The sequence below is a fragment of the Sebastes fasciatus genome, chromosome 10 (genome assembly GCF_043250625.1).
Source record: "Sebastes fasciatus isolate fSebFas1 chromosome 10, fSebFas1.pri, whole genome shotgun sequence".
NCBI classification, from domain to species: domain Eukaryota; kingdom Metazoa; phylum Chordata; class Actinopteri; order Perciformes; family Sebastidae; genus Sebastes; species Sebastes fasciatus.
Window position 1 is genome coordinate 868,164 of NC_133804.1, and position 17,383 is coordinate 885,546.

Below are 17,383 nucleotides of genomic sequence, written 5' to 3' on the forward strand. Positions count from 1 at the left end.
TCTGAGGAGAGATGCTGGACAGTGCTGGCTTTCCGATAGTTGTATTATCACTCTTTCCATCCACCACTATTGGTTTTGTGTTATCAGTCCTACTTGTATTAGCTATTACAGCTGCTAGACTGCTATTGTGGCTGCTTCTCTATCTCTCTCTCTCTCTCTCTCTCTCTCTCTCACTCCCTCTCTATCTATCTATCCCCCCAGCCGGTCTCGGCAGATGGCCGCCCGCCCTGCGCCCGGTTCTGCTCCAGGTTTCTTCCCAGTAATCAGGGAGTTTTTCCTGGCCACAGTGCGCTTGGTGGATCCTGTTGGGTCTCTAAACTATGGTGTACGGTCATAGACCTGCTCTATATATAAAGCGTCTTGAGATAACTTCTGTTGTGATTTGACGCTATACAAAAATAAATTGAATTGAATTGATTTGATTTGATATAGACAATAGTTGATATATTAATGTATTAATGGATATCGACTTTAGCCCCTTTAAAGGTCCCATATTATGCTCATTATCAGGTTCATTCTTGTATTTTGTGTTTTTACTAGAACATGTTTACATGCTGTAATGTTAAAAAAAAAACTTAATTTTCCTCATACTGTCTGTCTGAATATACCTGTATTCACCCTCTGTCTGAAACGCTCCGTTTTAGTGCATTTCAACGGAATTGCGTTGCTAGGAAGTTTGGGTCCATGTTTACTTCCAGTCAGCTGATGTTATTTATATACTCTGCAATAGGAAATAAACCAGGCCACATTTAGAATGTTTATGTTTAAAACCTTGTAATGATCTATATGTGATATCACAAATGGACAGATATCCTAACGGCTTGTTTCAAACGCACAATTTCTGAATACTGGCTATGTGTGTTTCTCGTTTTTATAGTTTAACAGTATTTATAAAGCACTTTAACCTGCTTTATACTTTAAAAGACATGAAAATCTCACTTTTTACAATATGGGACCTTTAAATCTGTATCCTAAGGCAGGAGTAGGGGGCGGGGCTCGGCAGCCTGAGAGTCCAAATTCCGGGCAACAAAAGCCCCCGCTTCTCCACCTGCTGCTGGTAGTCCGGGCTGGTCCGGGTTAATGGATAAACTCACTTCCTACCTGCTGAACCAACAGTGAAAGCAGGCTGCTGACCGGAAGATACTCACCGCTGGAGACAGAGACAGAGACAGAGACAGAGAGCGGCTCCTGGAGACAAAACTAGGTTTTAGGTCTCAGGTGTCTCAGTTGTCTCCAGGACCGGGACCGGTACCGGTACCACGGGTTTGGACTTAGAAAGCTCACCGAACTCCACCGAGCTCCCCGCCTGTGAGCGTGTAGCGGGTGAACAGCGGTTGAACAGCGAGTGAACAGCTGGACATGGACCCACACAGGTACTTGATCTTCAACCAGAGGAGCGTGCTCGTCCTCGGGATCCTCCAGATGGCCTGTGCGGCTCTATGTGTGGTGTGTGGCTTCATGGACGCTGTCTTCCGAAAGGACACCCCGCTGAGTAGCAGCAGGACCCCGGTGTGGGGAGGACTGGTGAGATATGTCGATCCTCTATGATAAACTCTTTAGCAGTCCGCCACTTCTCAGTCTGCTTCTGCCAACAGGTTTCTGTAGATTAGGCGACACTAAATGTGCTGAATATTGAATGGAGTCTGGTGTGAACCTCTGTTGGGGCTTAGCTGTCATCTTTGACCTGTTGAATCTTAGTTCCTGCTGCTTTCATTCAGGCCAGTCTCCCTCCTCACAGGTCATGACCTGTCCAGGTGTTCTGGCGCTGTTCGCCTCCCAAAGGAAGAACTCAACACTGGTAAGTGTGATGCTTGCTGGACTCTTTTTATCTGTATGGGGACTTTTTCCTCAAGACAAGGTGAGTTTTCCCCCTATCGGCGTCTTTGTCGATTACTTTCATCAGTGATTTAACAGTTCCTTTTGTTTTTTTCATTAATACTAGAAAGAAGACTGAATTTATAATATCCATCTACATCTATTTAAGAATCCTTTTTAGCATTTTGATCTCCTACCTGTAATATTATTATGGGAACTTGTGCATAAATTCACAAAACACTAAATATCAGCAGCGGCGTGCACCGACACGTCTCTGTGACACTAAATGGTAACCCAAACTAAGCCCTAACCTAGGGGTCAGCAACCTGCGGCTCCAGAGCTACATGTGGCTCTTTAGCTCCCCCCTCCAGTGGCTTTGACTAAAAAAAAAAAATAGAAATGAATAACGGTTATTTTTTAACATCATTGTTGTAGGCCTAAAGTGTTTCTTACATTCTCCAATTGTAAAAAATATGTAGCCTATACACCGAATAAAAATTGTCATTTCAATCCACTAAAATGTGCGTCATACCCTATGTACGGTACGGGACGTCTTCTGCCCGGCGCCTTATCTTCTAATTTTGCCGAACCTCAATAGCTCAATAGGCTAGCTATGGATTCTACATCCCAAAAAAGAAAAGTCTTTTAATGTAATTTAATTTAATTTAATAGTGCGTCGACAGATTCGACAAAAGTAATAAAAGACATTTTCAGAAGAAGCACACTAAATGTGCTGAATAGCCAGCAGCAGCTTCCAGACAGATCTCCTGAGAGGTTTCTTCAATGTCCTGCCTCTCATTTGGACTTGGGTCCTCACTGCATTAGACCTTATAGGCTGTGTTACCTTCATTATGAGGCTCAAATATGTTTTCAGCTCCAGATAGAGTTCTTTTAATTTCTTTTGGCTAAACAATGTCTCTTTAGATAGTAAAGGTTGCTGCCCCCTGAGGAACCCAACCACAGAGTCCAAGGCTATGAGGAACATCATTTGAAACGGAGAATGACACTCCAGCCTGACTGCTAAAATCTGCGAGTTTCAAAAATGTGATTACGAATTGGCCAATATTAATTTTTCTTAACAATCTTGATACGGACCCCTGAGATGAGCTGTTTTGATTTATGGAGACATTTTTCAGTTGTAAAATCAACCTGCCGGTGCTCTGTGGTGGGCAGTCTTTGTAACAGAGATGGTGCTCCCAACTGACCTTAAAGATAATTTACATTTCTGTTCTGTAATTTCTTGTTATGTATTGTCCAACATATACACCAATACCAATATATTTCATCAGCCAATATTCGACACAAGAGGTTTGGACAGGGCCAGAGCAGTGGAGCTCTAACAGAAGCCCCTAACCCCCTCGTGCACTTTAGTTTACTACCAAGACTGACAAGTGTGACAACAACAACAATGACTCATAAGATATTATTTATTCGGTGTGATTAATAATTAGATGGGGACCACACAGCAGATTGAACATTGGCCAGTGGTCAATATCTTTGATATTTGCTCTGCATTATAAGACTTTGGACTTCCGTATGGCTCAGCTCTACATCATATTTGTAAAATACAAATATTCCAGTTGGATTACATCCTTTATATGGAATTAAATATGAAGGATTAAATAAAGTATCAGTCTGAAAAATAGAAATACACCCTTTTATTTTTCTCTCTTAAACACATGTACAGAGTGTCATTGAGTTTGTCCCTGCAGGTGAGTGTGATGGTGGCAGCAGCAGGACTCTCCTGTGTGGCTGCAGCGTTTATATCCGGTTACTCCTGTCTGACACTCACCTACGGGGAGGAGGATGAAGACGTCTTCCACCAGCACGACAGTCCTCGAGTGGTAACCACCACATACACACACACACACCACATACGTGCACACACACACACACACACACACACACATACGCGCACACACACACGCACGCACACACATGCGTGTAGATGCACTACCACAAAAGATGTCCTTTGGGTGTTTTATCTGGTGAATGGTGTAGAGCTTCCTCCCAGCGGACTGTGTGAACACAGGAGTAATTCATTACATTACAGTGTTGAGGCGTTGCTACTGGATGGAGCCATTGTTAATGTTACTATTAGAACACATGAGATATTCCTTCTGTGACAAGTCCAAATGCCATAAGAAGATTTGTATATATATATATTTTATTGACACTGAAGAATGAAGTTAGAACAATGAGGTAGAAGCTAAACTAAATTGGCATCAAAGGTTAAACAGGAGAAGTGTGCACGGCACCGTTAACTGTGAGTGTGTGTGTCTGTATGAAGGAGGTTAAAGGGAGTGGAGGACTCTAAATCAGGGATAAATGAATGAAATTAATATAAACTGGGAAAAAAAGGTTTGTAAACTTGTGTTTGGCAGATTATTTCTCTGTTGTTCCAATGCTAATGGTCATTGTATTTTACATCGTTGGAAAGCCTGTTTATTGACCTTCACAATGATGTCCAACTTGTAAGGATCATGCATTTGTGGGATGAGCAGCACAGCTGATTATGTGGGTAGCGCCCAAGAAAAATGTTCCAAAATGCTCAGTCAATGGTAAACAGTGTATTCTCAAAAGGCTACCAGGAAGCCTGCAATGACTGCCCTTCACCGTCAGGCCCGCTGGCGCAGGTGTCGACAACACAGGCAATGGAACCTGAACATGTGGGGGAATGTCATATTCAGTGATGAGTCCAGGTTCTGTCTGCGAAAGTTGGATGGCAGGGTCAAAGTATGGAGACGACGTGGAGAACGCTATGCTGATTGTTGCACCGATCGAGTAACGGCTTTTGGTGGGGGCAGTGTCATGGTGTGGGGCGGCATCTCCCTCACTGGCAAAACAAGGCTTGTCATCATTGAAGGTCATCTCAATGCAGGGAGATATCAGGATGAGATTCTGCAGCCAGTGGCGATCCCATATCTCCACAATCTGGGACCTAACTTCATCCTCCAAGATGACAACGCCCCCCCCCCACAGAGCCAGGGTTATCACAGACTACCTCCACAATGTGGGAGTAGAGAGAATGGAACGGCCTGCCAAGAGTCCACACCTCAACCCAATTCAACACTTGTGGGATCAGCTTGGGCGTGCTGTACGTGTTAGAGTGACCAACACAACCACGCTGGCTGACCTGCAACCAATCCTGGTTGAGGAATGGAGCGCCATCCCACAGCAATGTGTGACCCGGTTGGTGACCAGCATGAGGAGGAGGTGCCAGGCTGTTGTGGCTGCGTATGGATCTTCTACCCGCTACTGAGGCTCCTGACGGTGTATTAAATGAATAAAGTGTCAAATAGCCAATATGTCTTGTTTGTTCCTTGTTACTGAAAGAGAGTTCAATCATCCAATCCACCAAACAACTCAAAACAAGAGTCAACACCAACAGGAGAATACACTGTTTACCATTGGCTGAGCATTTTGGAAAAAATTTCTTGGGCGCTACCCACATAATCAGCTGTGCTGCTCATCCCACAAATGCATGATCCTTACAAGTTGGACATCATTGTGAAGGTCAATAAACAGACTTTCCAACGATGTCAAATACAATGACCATTAGCATTGTAACAACAGAGAAATAATCCACCAAACACAAGTTTACTAACTTTTTTTTCCTAGTTTATTTTTTCACATAGGTGCACAACGTGTAATTTGTCATCAGTGTCATCACATTGTTAAACACATGATGTATTCAGGGACTCTGGAGGAGCTCAGTCTAGTGTGAGACGTCATCATTATCACAGACTACAGAAAGCCTGCGTTACAAACTGGGCTCATGGAGGCTGAAATACATCAGAGAGGGATTCTAACAAAAGACACTTTCAAATTGCTTTATGGGATGTGCACTGTTTTGTGGAACTTCACCATATTCTAGATAAAGTCAGGATATCTCCCTTTCCAGAGTAGGGCTTTACTGCGATCAGCTGAGCACACTTTGTTACAGAGCAGGACATGAAACTGGTAGATATCCCGACAGACAGAGGATGATTCCTTATGATTGTGACTTTAATCTTTAATGGTGCCAGGTTGCCCTTTGACCCACACTGAGGTCCATGACAGTGTGTCTTGTTGAGAGGTAGGGACAGCACTGGCAGGGTTTGATATCTGTGGGAAGTGCAGCTACGACTACTTACTGCAGGACTTCTACATTGTGTGTCTCTCTGCTCAGACGTTTGTGCTTCATCGGATGGTGAAGGGGGCCAACGCCACCATCCTGCTGACCTGCACCATCAGCCTGGCTCTCTCCTCTCTCATCGCCTACGTGGGCTGCCGTAGCCTTCCCGGCTGTGGATGCTATGATGCCAGAACCGGATTGGTAGGGAAGAAGACTTTAAAATGAGTTCCTGTTGCTAGGCCTGTGGAGCTGTCTGTTCTCCACGGCACAGACGCCGTTTCCACTCATCATGGTGGCACATTTACCACGCAACATGATGACTCATTATTTGATTTCAGGTAGAGGTAGACAACAGCAGCTTCTCCTCTCTAGCCAGTGAAATGTTAACTGTTGCTGGCGGCTTGTGTCAGCTGTAGCTAGCTAATGTTAGTTAATGTTAGTTTCCAGCTGTTGATCCATGTACAGGACACGGAGTGGAAAAGCAATAATGTTCTTGTATTGCCGTGTACAGCTAGTTAGTATTAGTAGAGTATTAAAGGACCAGTGTGTAACATTTCGGGGGCGCTCTATTAGCAGAAATGGAACATAATATTCATAACTATGTTTTCAATAGTGTGTAATCAGCTGAAACTAAGAATGGTTGGTTGAGTTCTGGTAACCTTAGAATGAGTCCTTCATATCTCCAGAGGGAACAGGTCCTCTTCAGGGAGTCCTCCATGTTTCTACAGGAGCCCAGAACGGACCAACCAACCTCTGGCTCTACAGAGACACTTTCACATTTTATGTTACCTGAAGGCCACCGTAGTTCTCCAACACGCTGGTGAAACCCTGGTACCGCCAGCCGCCGTCTGACTTCCTGTTGCTCCCAAAGTAGTGTTATGATGGTATGGATGACCTCTGAGCGAGGTGAACAGCGGTACCACGGTTTAACACTCGGTGGCTCACGTTACCTCAGTCTTTAAAGGGAGGAGTGAGTGGGAGGGGGAGCCCACTCAGTCACACCGTCTGCACTACACACTGTCCCTTTAACAGTATGAAGCTCAGACATCATTTCTTTCCAACATAACCCTGTTCAGATACGTTCTTTACATTTCTATGTTGCTGGACAGGCAGGACTTCTACAGCAGTGTGTTCCACTTTTAATGTCAGGAGCCAAATCGGATAAAAGCAGGACAGGGCCCCTAAACTCTAATATAGGTTCAGATATAGATATGCTCCTTGGCCTCAGAAGTAACACTACGTTAGCCTGTGGCCAGCCGTGCCTGCTAACGGTAGCTAAGATAGCATTGGACTGTTAGGAGAAAGGGTCAATAACAGTCATCTCACACTGTGTACCTCAAACCACCAGAATCACTCAGATCCCTGCTGTAGAGTATTGTATTGTTAATGTTGCTGTCAGATAGGAAACTCCACTGTGGGGGTCTTCAGTGTTTTTACGGAGCAGCTAAGGGGACACGGGGGAGAAGCTTTTCATTTAGAGTCCCTCTGACAGCTGCAGTAGCTTGGAAGATAGCGATACAGGGCCCTGAATTAGATACATTTACTGTTCATCAGACCACAAATGAGACAAGAATTAGTGAGCTGTTGCACCCCGCGGTCCCTCCGTCTCACTCCATCTCACCCCCCGCTGCTAGGAGATTACTCTTCCAGGAGGAGAGCGGTCAGTAGCTCCGGAGACGGACCTTCAGTTAGTGGCTGTAGCAGCTCTCATTCAGCCAGTGCAAGTCTGACACTGGACGTCTGACACCGGGGCTCTGGCACCGGGGCTCTGACGCCGGACGTCTGACACCGGGGGTCTGACGCCGGACGTCAGACACCTGGTGTCAGACATCCGGTTTTGTGTCCTCTCGTGTCCTCTTAGGGGCTCCACATGTTTTGCTTCCACTTGACCGAGCAGATGTTGATTATTGTGAGAGCGAGGCTGTTTCCCTCCGTGTGGAGGAGAGCGAGGCTGTTTCCCTCCGTGTGGAGGAGAGTGATATTACCTCCATGGATGGATTCTTTTGTTTTGTGTGTGTGTTGCAGGAGACGCTGGTTCCTCAGTGTGACCCCGGGGACACTGAGATGATTTGTACATGGCAAGGTAAGAGCTCATGTTGTCTTATGTTAGTTGCTGCTGCTATTATTCCGGTGTTTGTCAGTCTTTCGCTGTCAGTAGTCGTGTGATGTAGTTCTCCTGTGTCCAGCAGGTGGTGACGACAGGCTTTTCAACTCTCCTGCTCAGTCCACTGACCAGGGCACCACAGAGGAAGAGGAGGGCCCCTCCAAACTGCCTCCATACAGCAGACTGACCTGACACACATCCACATGGAGAGAGACTGGTCCTACACATCCTCATGTTTCCTCCATTCCAGAGAGAGGGGGGGGGGGGGGTGGTGGTGGTGGTGGTTATGGATTATATTTCATTAAAGTTGTGCCTACACATTTCTTAATTCTGGTGGATGGTCGGAGGGAAGGAATCTCAAGACTGAACTGAGGACGTCACATGTTGATTGTTGTAGAGAGATCTTTGGACTGTGGCGGTGTCCTCATTTCCTCTTTGAACAAAGGTTTCTGGAGCCAAAGTGTAATCCCTGTAACATGTCAAGACTGAAATGCCTCCTGTAAAACTCCCCTGTACGCTGTGTGAAAGTGAGCTATGTTCTCAATATGTACATTTGATGTGTATTTAATAAATAAAAGCTGACTGAGCTGCTTCATCAAGTCTTTTTAAAGAGAGATGACCACATGTTGAAATGTTCAGGGTGCTTTATTGCAAGGTCACACATGACAGGAACCATTGCAACTACTCGTCCCCAGTAGGTTCCTTCATTCATCAGTCACTTTGGGAATTGAAACCATTCTGTAATGAATTTTTCTTTCTGGGCATTTGCAATGAGACAGTTGCCATTATTTGTTGTTCACGGCTATAGTGAAGAAAAGGCAACCATAGGAGACCACAGCAGGGCCCTGTGTGGAGGTGGATGGGAGGCATTCATCACAAATAAAGGACACTTGGAACAGAAGAAAGCAGCGACCAAATGTAAAACAATCAAACATCCACATGATGTGTTCCACTGCGCCTCAGAGAGGCAGCGAGCACAGCCGGCAGCTCTGCCTGTTCTTCTCTTCTCTCTTCTCCATCTGTGCACGGAGTCCTGAGACGCCGCCGCTGGCTTTGACTGATGGACGTTAATGTGCAGCGGTATCGGCAGAGAGAGCCACAGGACCAGCTGTGGCCACGACACACATCCAGCTTATGGTGCATCATGGCTTACGAAGGGTTGAACAGTGTCAGTTCTTTATCATACAACGGCGTTAACCACATGCACAATATGATATCACAAGCTCACATACAGGACAAGTATCCATCCATGTACATGAACCCCCCACATTCATTGTGTATAGCAGGCCTGTTTGGCAGATGGGCTTTAAAGGATTCACCTTAACGGTTAACATCATCACATCATCACATGCCACTGGACTTTCAGAAGATTTCAAATATTGACTGAGCAAATATGTTTGTTGGAAATGAATTCAACATGTTTGATGGGCTTCATAAATACACAACATGTGAACAGACCTGTGTTTGTTAACAAGAACACACAGCAGGGCACCTTTAATGAGACGGCTGGATTCAAAGCAGACAGACTATAATCAGATTACAATGTGTTCTGTTATTACGTCCATCCCAAGTCTGCGTGACAAATGACATCCTGCTCTCCCGTCCTGTCGTAGTAAAGAAAGACATCCCTCCCCTCAATCCCTTGTTTCTTAATGCCAGGTTGTCGCCATGTCTCCTGTTGCCACTGAGCAACTGATGAAGAAGAAGAACTGATTTAGAATCAGATTTTTGGCCCCTTGTTCAGGATCATTTCCATGAACCGAAAGACATACAGTAAATACTACCTCACAACCATTTAAAGTCATTTATAAAGTGAAGCACAGGCATCGGGTCCTCCTTTCATCTACGTGTTTGTGCTGATTGTGAAGCCATTTAGCCAGATCCATTCTTCCTTTCTGTTTGTGCAGCGTCAGGCTGAAGTTGTCTCCCTCTTTCCCTCCATGTTTGTCCCTCAGCAGCTGCTGCAGCCCCAGCTCCTGGCCCCGTCTCCCCCGTCATCCCTCCCCCTGCTCAGGTTGATGGTGCCCCCTGATCCCCCGGGTGGCTGGCTCAGTACCAGAGGCTTCTGAGACTTCAGCTTGTGGGCCACCGTCATAAAAATAGCCTCGACGTGGTCACTGTTTCCTCCGCCATGTCCGTCTCCCTGGCTGTTTGGGTTCTTGGCAGACGTCTCGAACAGCGGCATGGAGTGGGCATCGGCGAACTGCTGCGCCACGTCTGTGCCTACTTGGACGGAGTCTTGAAGGTCGCACTTGTTCCCGACTAGGATCCTGGGTACCTCCGTGCCCAGCGCGTGCTGCTTACACTCCTCGATCCAGGCCGGCAGGCTGCGGAAGCTGGCGGCGTTGGTGACATCGTAGACGAAGACGACGGCATGCACGTTGCGGTAGTAGTGCTGCACCATGGACTTCCTGAAGCGCTCCTGACCTGCAGTGTCCCACAGCTGGATCTGTGGGGGACAGTTGGATGGATCAGCAGAAATGGATCAGATCCCATTAAGACCCAAACCAACACTGATTCATTCTAATAACAAGTATTGTGTGTATCAATGCCTGAGATCTCCTCTTCCTCTGTGCCGTACAGCTGCAATAGCATTTTTCCACTTGTGCAATGTTGTTAATAGTCTTTTTATTGTCAATACTGTATATATTGTTCCTATTTTATATTTCCTTCTATTTAAATTGCTGTATCTTGCTTTTTTTGTTTTTACTGATGCTTCTTGTTTCTGCACTATCCCCTTTGCTGCTGTACACTGCAAATATCCCCAATGTGGGAAAATCTGATCTGATCTGATCTGATCTGATCTGATCTGATCTCATCTCATCGTTGTCCTCAAACTATTAAAAACACATGAGCCACACTGTTGCACTGGCTGGTTGGTTTTGGTCTTTTTCATGGAATTTGTTGACAATAAGACATGTCTATAATAACTAAAGAAACTTCACCAAAATTCATTCAAAAATATGGAAATGTATCAATTTGCTGTGATTTGTAAAATGTAACTAAGTGCTACTGTAGTTCTCCTGGCAAACATTAGTGCAGCCAGCAGATTAACCTTAAACCTGGCTTGTCTTCTTCATTCCTTATTTCCTACATCTACTGGCATGTTGCTTACAATTAAAGGGACATTTCATTGTTTTTACTGTATTTAAAACACTCATTTACTCATCATGGGGATTACTACACAGCATGTGAAACTGCTTTTATGAGGTCTCTGTGGTGTTGGAGGAGCTTTATCATGTTTGACAAAACACCTCTGATGATGTCATCAGGGTTATCTCAGATATGCACACACACACACATCTTCCTTTAGTGCTGCTTTTATATCGTTTGTTGTATTGTATTACCTACTGTTTATATTCTGTTCTCATTTAGATATGGCAGCATGGAGGGGGCTACAGCTACGTCTCATTGTGTAATCCTGTATATGACAATAGCAAGTCCTTGAAGCCTACAAACTGGGGGCACGATGAGGTATGAAAGAAGGCCCATCCTACGTGTTTGGAGCTGGACTCAGAGACTGGAGGCAGAATATCTCAAGCTTTGCTGCTTTGATTTTAACTATTTGTGTTTTGATTGTGTCTCTTGCAAGTCTCAACGCTGTGGAAGGGTGACATTAACTGTTGGCTTCTAGGAAGAGTCAGCTGTTATCTGCTATTTACAATGAAAAGTGCTCATCTAAATGACCTTAATGGTTTACATACTGTAGTTGCCTGAGGAACCAGCACCAGAACCAGAAGGCACAATGAGGCCAGCACTCCCTCATTTATTACCATTGAAACGCCCTTGAGCAAGGCACTTTACCCTCAACTGGTGCAGTGGAGCAGCTCAGTGGCCCACAAATCAGCCTGTTGATAGACAGACCCCACTAGCTGTGAACCCCCATGCTCTCCCTCTACACATCTATAATCTATATAGAGAGAGTATAGATGCATCTATTCTGTCTATATATAGAGAGTATAGATGCTATTCTCTCTAGAGTATAGATGTATCTATTCTCTCTATATATATATATATAGAGAGTATAGATATATCTATTCTCTCTATATATAGAGAGAGTATAGATGTATCTATTCTGTCTATAGATAGACAGAATAGATGCATCTATTCTGTCTATATATAGAGAGAGTATAGATGTATTGGAGTTTTGCATGACGTGTCCTCCATGTGAGAACAGACTACAGGCCCTAACGTTACGGTACAACATCTGCATCTAGTGTGCATTACATCTGGGTCTGCGGTGCACACCTTGATTTTCTCGCTGTCGATCTCGACCAGCCTCTCCCTGAAGTCCACCCCGATCGTGGCCTCGGTCTTCTCGGGGAACTTCCCGGCACAGAAGCGGTAGGTGAGGCAGGTCTTCCCGACGCCCGAGTCCCCGATCACGATGATCTTGAAGATGCGGGTCCTCGGCGGCGGAAGAGTCGAGCTCGTCAGAGAGCCGGAAAATTCAACGGACGACTCGTTCTCCGCCATATCAGACCAACAGGCTGGATGGTCGGTAGGCAAAGGAAGCCTCCTGCAGCAGCAGCTCCGGGTCCGGCTCCGGCGGTCCGCCTGCTGCTGCTGTTGCTGTGATGATCAGCTGACACCAGATCAGCTACCGGCTGTCTTTGACAACATTCACATGCATACGACGTGAAGAATTAACTACATGTATCTGAAACAAGTGCATCCCAGTAAACACTCCCAGTAGTCAGCTAGGAAGCCACGTACATGTTTTCCAACGAAGGGCTTTTCTCGCGAGATAAATGTGTGCAGCATTCACTGTCCCGTGGAAAAGACTGTAAAGTCGAGCTTCATCAGTTTACCCCAACTTTCAAGTGGTAGATAGTAGATACTGCTCACCACTGCTTTCAGCTAGTTAACACCACTAACACATCACCACTGCTTTCAGCTAGTTAACACCAAGAACACATCACCACTGCTTTCAGCTGGTTAACACCACTAACACATGACCACTGCTTTCAGCTAGTTAACACCACTAACACATTACCACTGCTTTCAGCTAGTTAACACCACTAACACATCACCACTGCTTTCAGCTGGTTAACACCACTAACACATCACTACTGCTTTCAGCTGGTTAACACCACTAACACATCACCACTGCTTTCAGCTGGTTTACACCACTAACACATCACCACTGCTTTCAGCTAGTTAACACCACTAACACATTACCACTGCTTTCAGCTAGTTAACACCACTAACACATTACCACTGCTTTCAGCTAGTTAACACCACTAACACATTACCACTGCTTTCAGCTAGTTAACACCAAGAACACATCACCACTGCTTTCAGCTGGTTAACACCACTAACACATCACCACTGCTTTCAGCTAGTTAACACCAAGAACACATCACCACTGCTTTCAGCTAGTTAACACCACTAACACATCACCACTGCTTTCAGCTGGTTAACATCACTAACACATCACCACTGCTTTCAGCTAGTTAACACCACTAACACATGACCACTGCTTTCAGCTAGTTAACACCACTAACACAGGACCACTGCTTTCAGCTAGTTAACACCACTAACACAGGACCACTGCTTTCAGCTAGTTAACACCACTAACACAGGACCACTGCTTTCAGCTGGTTAACACCACTAACACATCACCACTGCTTTCAGCTAGTTAACACCACTAACACATCACCACTGCTTTCAGCTGGTTTACACCACTAACACATCACCACTGCTTTCAGCTAGTTAACACCACTAACACATCACCACTGCTTTCAGCTGGTTAACACCACTAACACATCACCACTGCTTTCAGCTGGTTAACACCACTAACACATCACCACTGCTTTCAGCTGGTTTACACCACTAACACATTACCACTGCTTTCAGCTAGTTAACACCACTAACACATTACCACTGCTTTCAGCTAGTTAACACCACTAACACATTACCACTGCTTTCAGCTGGTTAACACCACTAACACATCACCACTGCTTTCAGCTGGTTAACACCACTAACACATCACCACTGCTTTCAGCTGGTTAACACCACTAACACATCACCACTGCTTTCAGCTAGTTAACACCACTAACACATTACCACTGCTTTCAGCTAGTTAACACCACTAACACATTACCACTGCTTTCAGCTAGTTAACACCAAGAACACATCACCACTGCTTTCAGCTGGTTAACACCACTAACACATCACCACTGCTTTCAGCTAGTTAACACCAAGAACACATCACCACTGCTTTCAGCTAGTTAACACCACTAACACATCACCACTGCTTTCAGCTGGTTAACATCACTAACACATCACCACTGCTTTCAGCTAGTTAACACCACTAACACATGACCACTGCTTTCAGCTAGTTAACACCACTAACACAGGACCACTGCTTTCAGCTAGTTAACACCACTAACACATAACCACTGCTTTCAGCTAGTTAACACCACTAACACATCACCACTGCTTTCAGCTAGTTAACACCACTAACACATAACCACTGCTTTCAGCTAGTTAACACCACTAACACAGGACCACTGCTTTCAGCTAGTTAACACCACTAACACAGGACCACTGCTTTCAGCTAGTTAACACCACTAACACATCACCACTGCTTTCAGCTAGTTAACACCACTAACACAGGACCACTGCTTTCAGCTAGTTAACACCACTAACACAGGACCACTGCTTTCAGCTAGTTAACACCACTAACACATAACCACTGCTTTCAGCTAGTTAACACCACTAACACATCACCACTGCTTTCAGCTAGTTAACACCACTAACACATCACCACTGCTTTCAGCTAGTTAACACCACTAACACATCACCACTGCTTTCAGCTAGTTAACACCACTAACACAGGACCACTGCTTTCAGCTAGTTAACACCACTAACACATCACCACTGCTTTCAGCTAGTTAACACCAGTAACAGCACCACTGGTTTTATTTATTTATTTATTTATTTATTCTTTCATTAATCCTATACGTTGTCTTTGATAAAGCTGATAAAGCAAACAGATTATTTTATTACAGATAAGTTTATTTTTTATATATTGTTAGTTATGGCATACATCCACTTTAAGGAGAAACTTTGTTTTCTATGGCTTCTCTGTCCCGGTTGCTCCTACAATCCAGAAAAGATCAATTTCATTCCTTGTAAGGCCAAAGAGGTAACTTCCAGAATTTCTAAGATTTGAATTGGACAAAGTCTCTAAGATGCATACAGGTGTAGAGGTTGCTACGGAGCTAGATGCCTTGCTCAAGTCAAGTCATTTTTGGTTGTTTAAGGGCTTTTTTTCATGGTTGATGTAAGCAGATGTTACATACTGGCTTCTATAACCATTCACTGCTGCCACCCAGTGGTCAACATTAAGTTCACATCATCGTTTTTCATTTAGAGTTTTCTAAAATATGAATTCTATTCTGTTAGACATCAGTGTTGCTGCTGCTGTTATATTTATAATAAGATTAACATGTATTAACTTTATTCATTGGTGGCAAAATGAAACTATTAGTCAATTAATTGATAAGTTGATTGACAAAAAATTAATCTGCAGCTATTTTAATAATCAACTAATTGTGTCAAACATTGTGCCCAGCTTTTCCACTGTGATGTTCTGCTGTTTCTCTTCTCCTTATGTCATGGTAAATGGACCATTGGTCACATAACACAAGGTCTAAGATTTCACCTCAGGCTTTAGGGTATTGGGATGGGAATTATTCACTATCCTGTGACCCTTAAAAGACCAAATAGAGGAGAAAATACCTGCTAGCCTCCAGATAAATCACTAAAGAAAACAAGTGTTTGTTTCAGAGAGGACCTCCTACCCTGCAGTAGGCCTACAATAGCCTACATGGACACCATCACTGATAATGGCCTATAGATGTGAAGAAAACACACCAACATGTGTTCTTCCTGAACTAGTACAGACTAATCACCTGTATGAATCGTCTTCTCTTTTAAATCCCTTTACTATTTCATATAATGTGCTTGGTTGGCAACATTTGCATTCTTCCAGTATCACCACACTGAGTGGTTATGTGGTTTCTAAACCTAATCTGATCCAGTGGAGGGCAATGAAAAGGGCTGCTCCTAGTCTGAATTAAACTTGCTCCCCATTCCGTTTAGATCTAAATTTCTCAGTATGGATATGAATATAAAGTATCCTCGTAAGCTCATCATGGTGGAGAGGAGGTGGCGTTGCTCTGGCTCTACCTGTTTGGCGTGGAGAGGAGGTTGTGTTGCTCTGGCTCTACCTGTTTGGTGTGGAGAGGAGGTCGTGTTGCTCTGGCTCTACCTGTTTGGCGTGGAGAGGAGGTCGTGTTGCTCTGGCTCTATCTGTTTGGCGTGGAGAGGAGGTCGTGTTGCTCTGGCTCTAGCTGTGTGGCGTGGAGAGGAGGTCGTGTTGCTCTGGCTCTATCTGTTTGGCGTGGAGAGGGGGTCGTGTTGCTCTGGCTCTATCTGTTTGGCAATGCCTGGAAGCTGCCTGGATCCACTTTCTCACATATGTTCACATTATATGTATTATTTTTTGTCATATGGATAGTCTATGTTGTATTCTCATTATGTTGTTACTCTGTACAGACGACATCTATGGCACATCTGTCCATCCTGGAAGAGGGATCCCTCCTCTGTTGCTCTTCCTGAGGTTTCTTCTTTTTTTCCCTGTTAAAAGGTTGGCTTTGGTTAAGTTTTTCCTCATCCGATGAGAGGGTCGTACTGTAAAGGACAGAGGGAGTCGTATCCTGTACAGATTGTAAAGCCCCCTGAGATAAATTTGTGATTTGTGATTTTGGGCTATACAATTTGACTTGACTTGACTAGTTGTAGTATTTCATCATACTCAGGTAGGCCTACTTTCATTCAGCATCTCCCTGATGTAACACACGTGACACAGCCGGCTCTTACCCCTCGTTACATCATGACCTTCACATGCCCACTGCCTGTAGCTGTCCTGTTCTGTTCATGATCACAAGCAGGACAAAAGTAGCAGAAATGTGTTGAGTTTCTATATCACACGCGTTTAGCATCTTGTGTTTATCATATTATCAATAGCATGTATACCTTCATTCAATACACAGCGTAATAATATGTTCTTAGCTGTTAAAAAGCATTCAGGCAGTAAATGAGCAGCCCGGTTCGGGGTCCTGCAGCGGTGGCTGGTGCAACATGTGTTGGGTAATCCTTCTCTTCTAGAAGAAGCTTCGTAGGTTCTCTGCTGTTGCACTGTTGCTGGACCTGGACCTGGACCTGGACCTGGACCTGGACCTGGACCTGGACCTGGACCTGTCCACCGCTAGCTCGACCCGGGACACGCCGTCTGGACGCCTGAACACACCCGGAGACACCCGGAGACACGACAT

At 44.8% G+C, this 17,383-nt stretch overlaps 2 protein-coding genes across 6 annotated transcripts; one reads left to right on the forward strand and one right to left on the reverse strand.

Moving 5' to 3' along the window:
• Positions 1-1,011: 1,011 nt before the first annotated feature.
• LOC141774902 (uncharacterized) lies at positions 1,012-8,627 on the forward strand. Of its 5 annotated transcripts, none has more exons than XM_074647712.1 (6): positions 1,022-1,524; positions 1,739-1,798; positions 3,528-3,659; positions 5,987-6,133; positions 7,958-8,015; positions 8,122-8,627. In XM_074647712.1, exons 1-6 carry the CDS (start codon positions 1,360-1,362, stop codon positions 8,226-8,228), a joined length of 669 nt encoding a protein of 222 aa, XP_074503813.1. In that variant the 5' UTR covers positions 1,022-1,359; the 3' UTR covers positions 8,229-8,627. The 5 variants fall into 5 exon arrangements, with proteins under 5 accessions (XP_074503814.1, XP_074503815.1, XP_074503816.1 ...); XM_074647711.1 differs by having other exon boundaries at positions 1,023-1,524; positions 8,119-8,627; XM_074647713.1 differs by lacking the exon at positions 3,528-3,659 and having other exon boundaries at positions 1,012-1,524; positions 8,119-8,627.
• Positions 8,628-8,662: 35 nt separating this feature from the next.
• Positions 8,663-12,832, reverse strand: rab33ba (RAB33B, member RAS oncogene family a). The gene is made up of 2 exons (XM_074647710.1): positions 12,285-12,832; positions 8,663-10,485 (listed from the first exon to the last, which is right to left on the reverse strand). The coding sequence occupies exons 1-2, from the start codon at positions 12,510-12,512 to the stop codon at positions 9,988-9,990; spliced, it is 726 nt and encodes a 241-aa protein (XP_074503811.1). The 5' UTR covers positions 12,513-12,832; the 3' UTR covers positions 8,663-9,987.
• Positions 12,833-17,383: the final 4,551 nt, after the last annotated feature.

What these genes read in the sequence shown, in the direction of transcription:
- LOC141774902 (XM_074647711.1), top strand. Translation starts at nt 1,360, where the DNA reads ATGGACCCACACAGGTACTTGATCTTCAACCAGAGGAGCGTGCTCGTC. An exon ending in CCCCGGTGTGGGGAGGACTG is followed by an intron (nt 1,525 to 1,738) that starts GTGAGATATGTC and finishes CCCTCCTCACAG; the next exon opens with GTCATGACCTGTCCAGGTGT. An exon ending in AAAGGAAGAACTCAACACTG is followed by an intron (nt 1,799 to 3,527) that starts GTAAGTGTGATG and finishes TTGTCCCTGCAG; the next exon opens with GTGAGTGTGATGGTGGCAGC.
- rab33ba (XM_074647710.1), bottom strand. Translation starts at nt 12,512, where the DNA reads ATGGCGGAGAACGAGTCGTCCGTTGAATTTTCCGGCTCTCTGACGAGC. An exon ending in TCGACAGCGAGAAAATCAAG is followed by an intron (nt 10,486 to 12,284) that starts GTGTGCACCGCA and finishes TGTCCCCCACAG; the next exon opens with ATCCAGCTGTGGGACACTGC.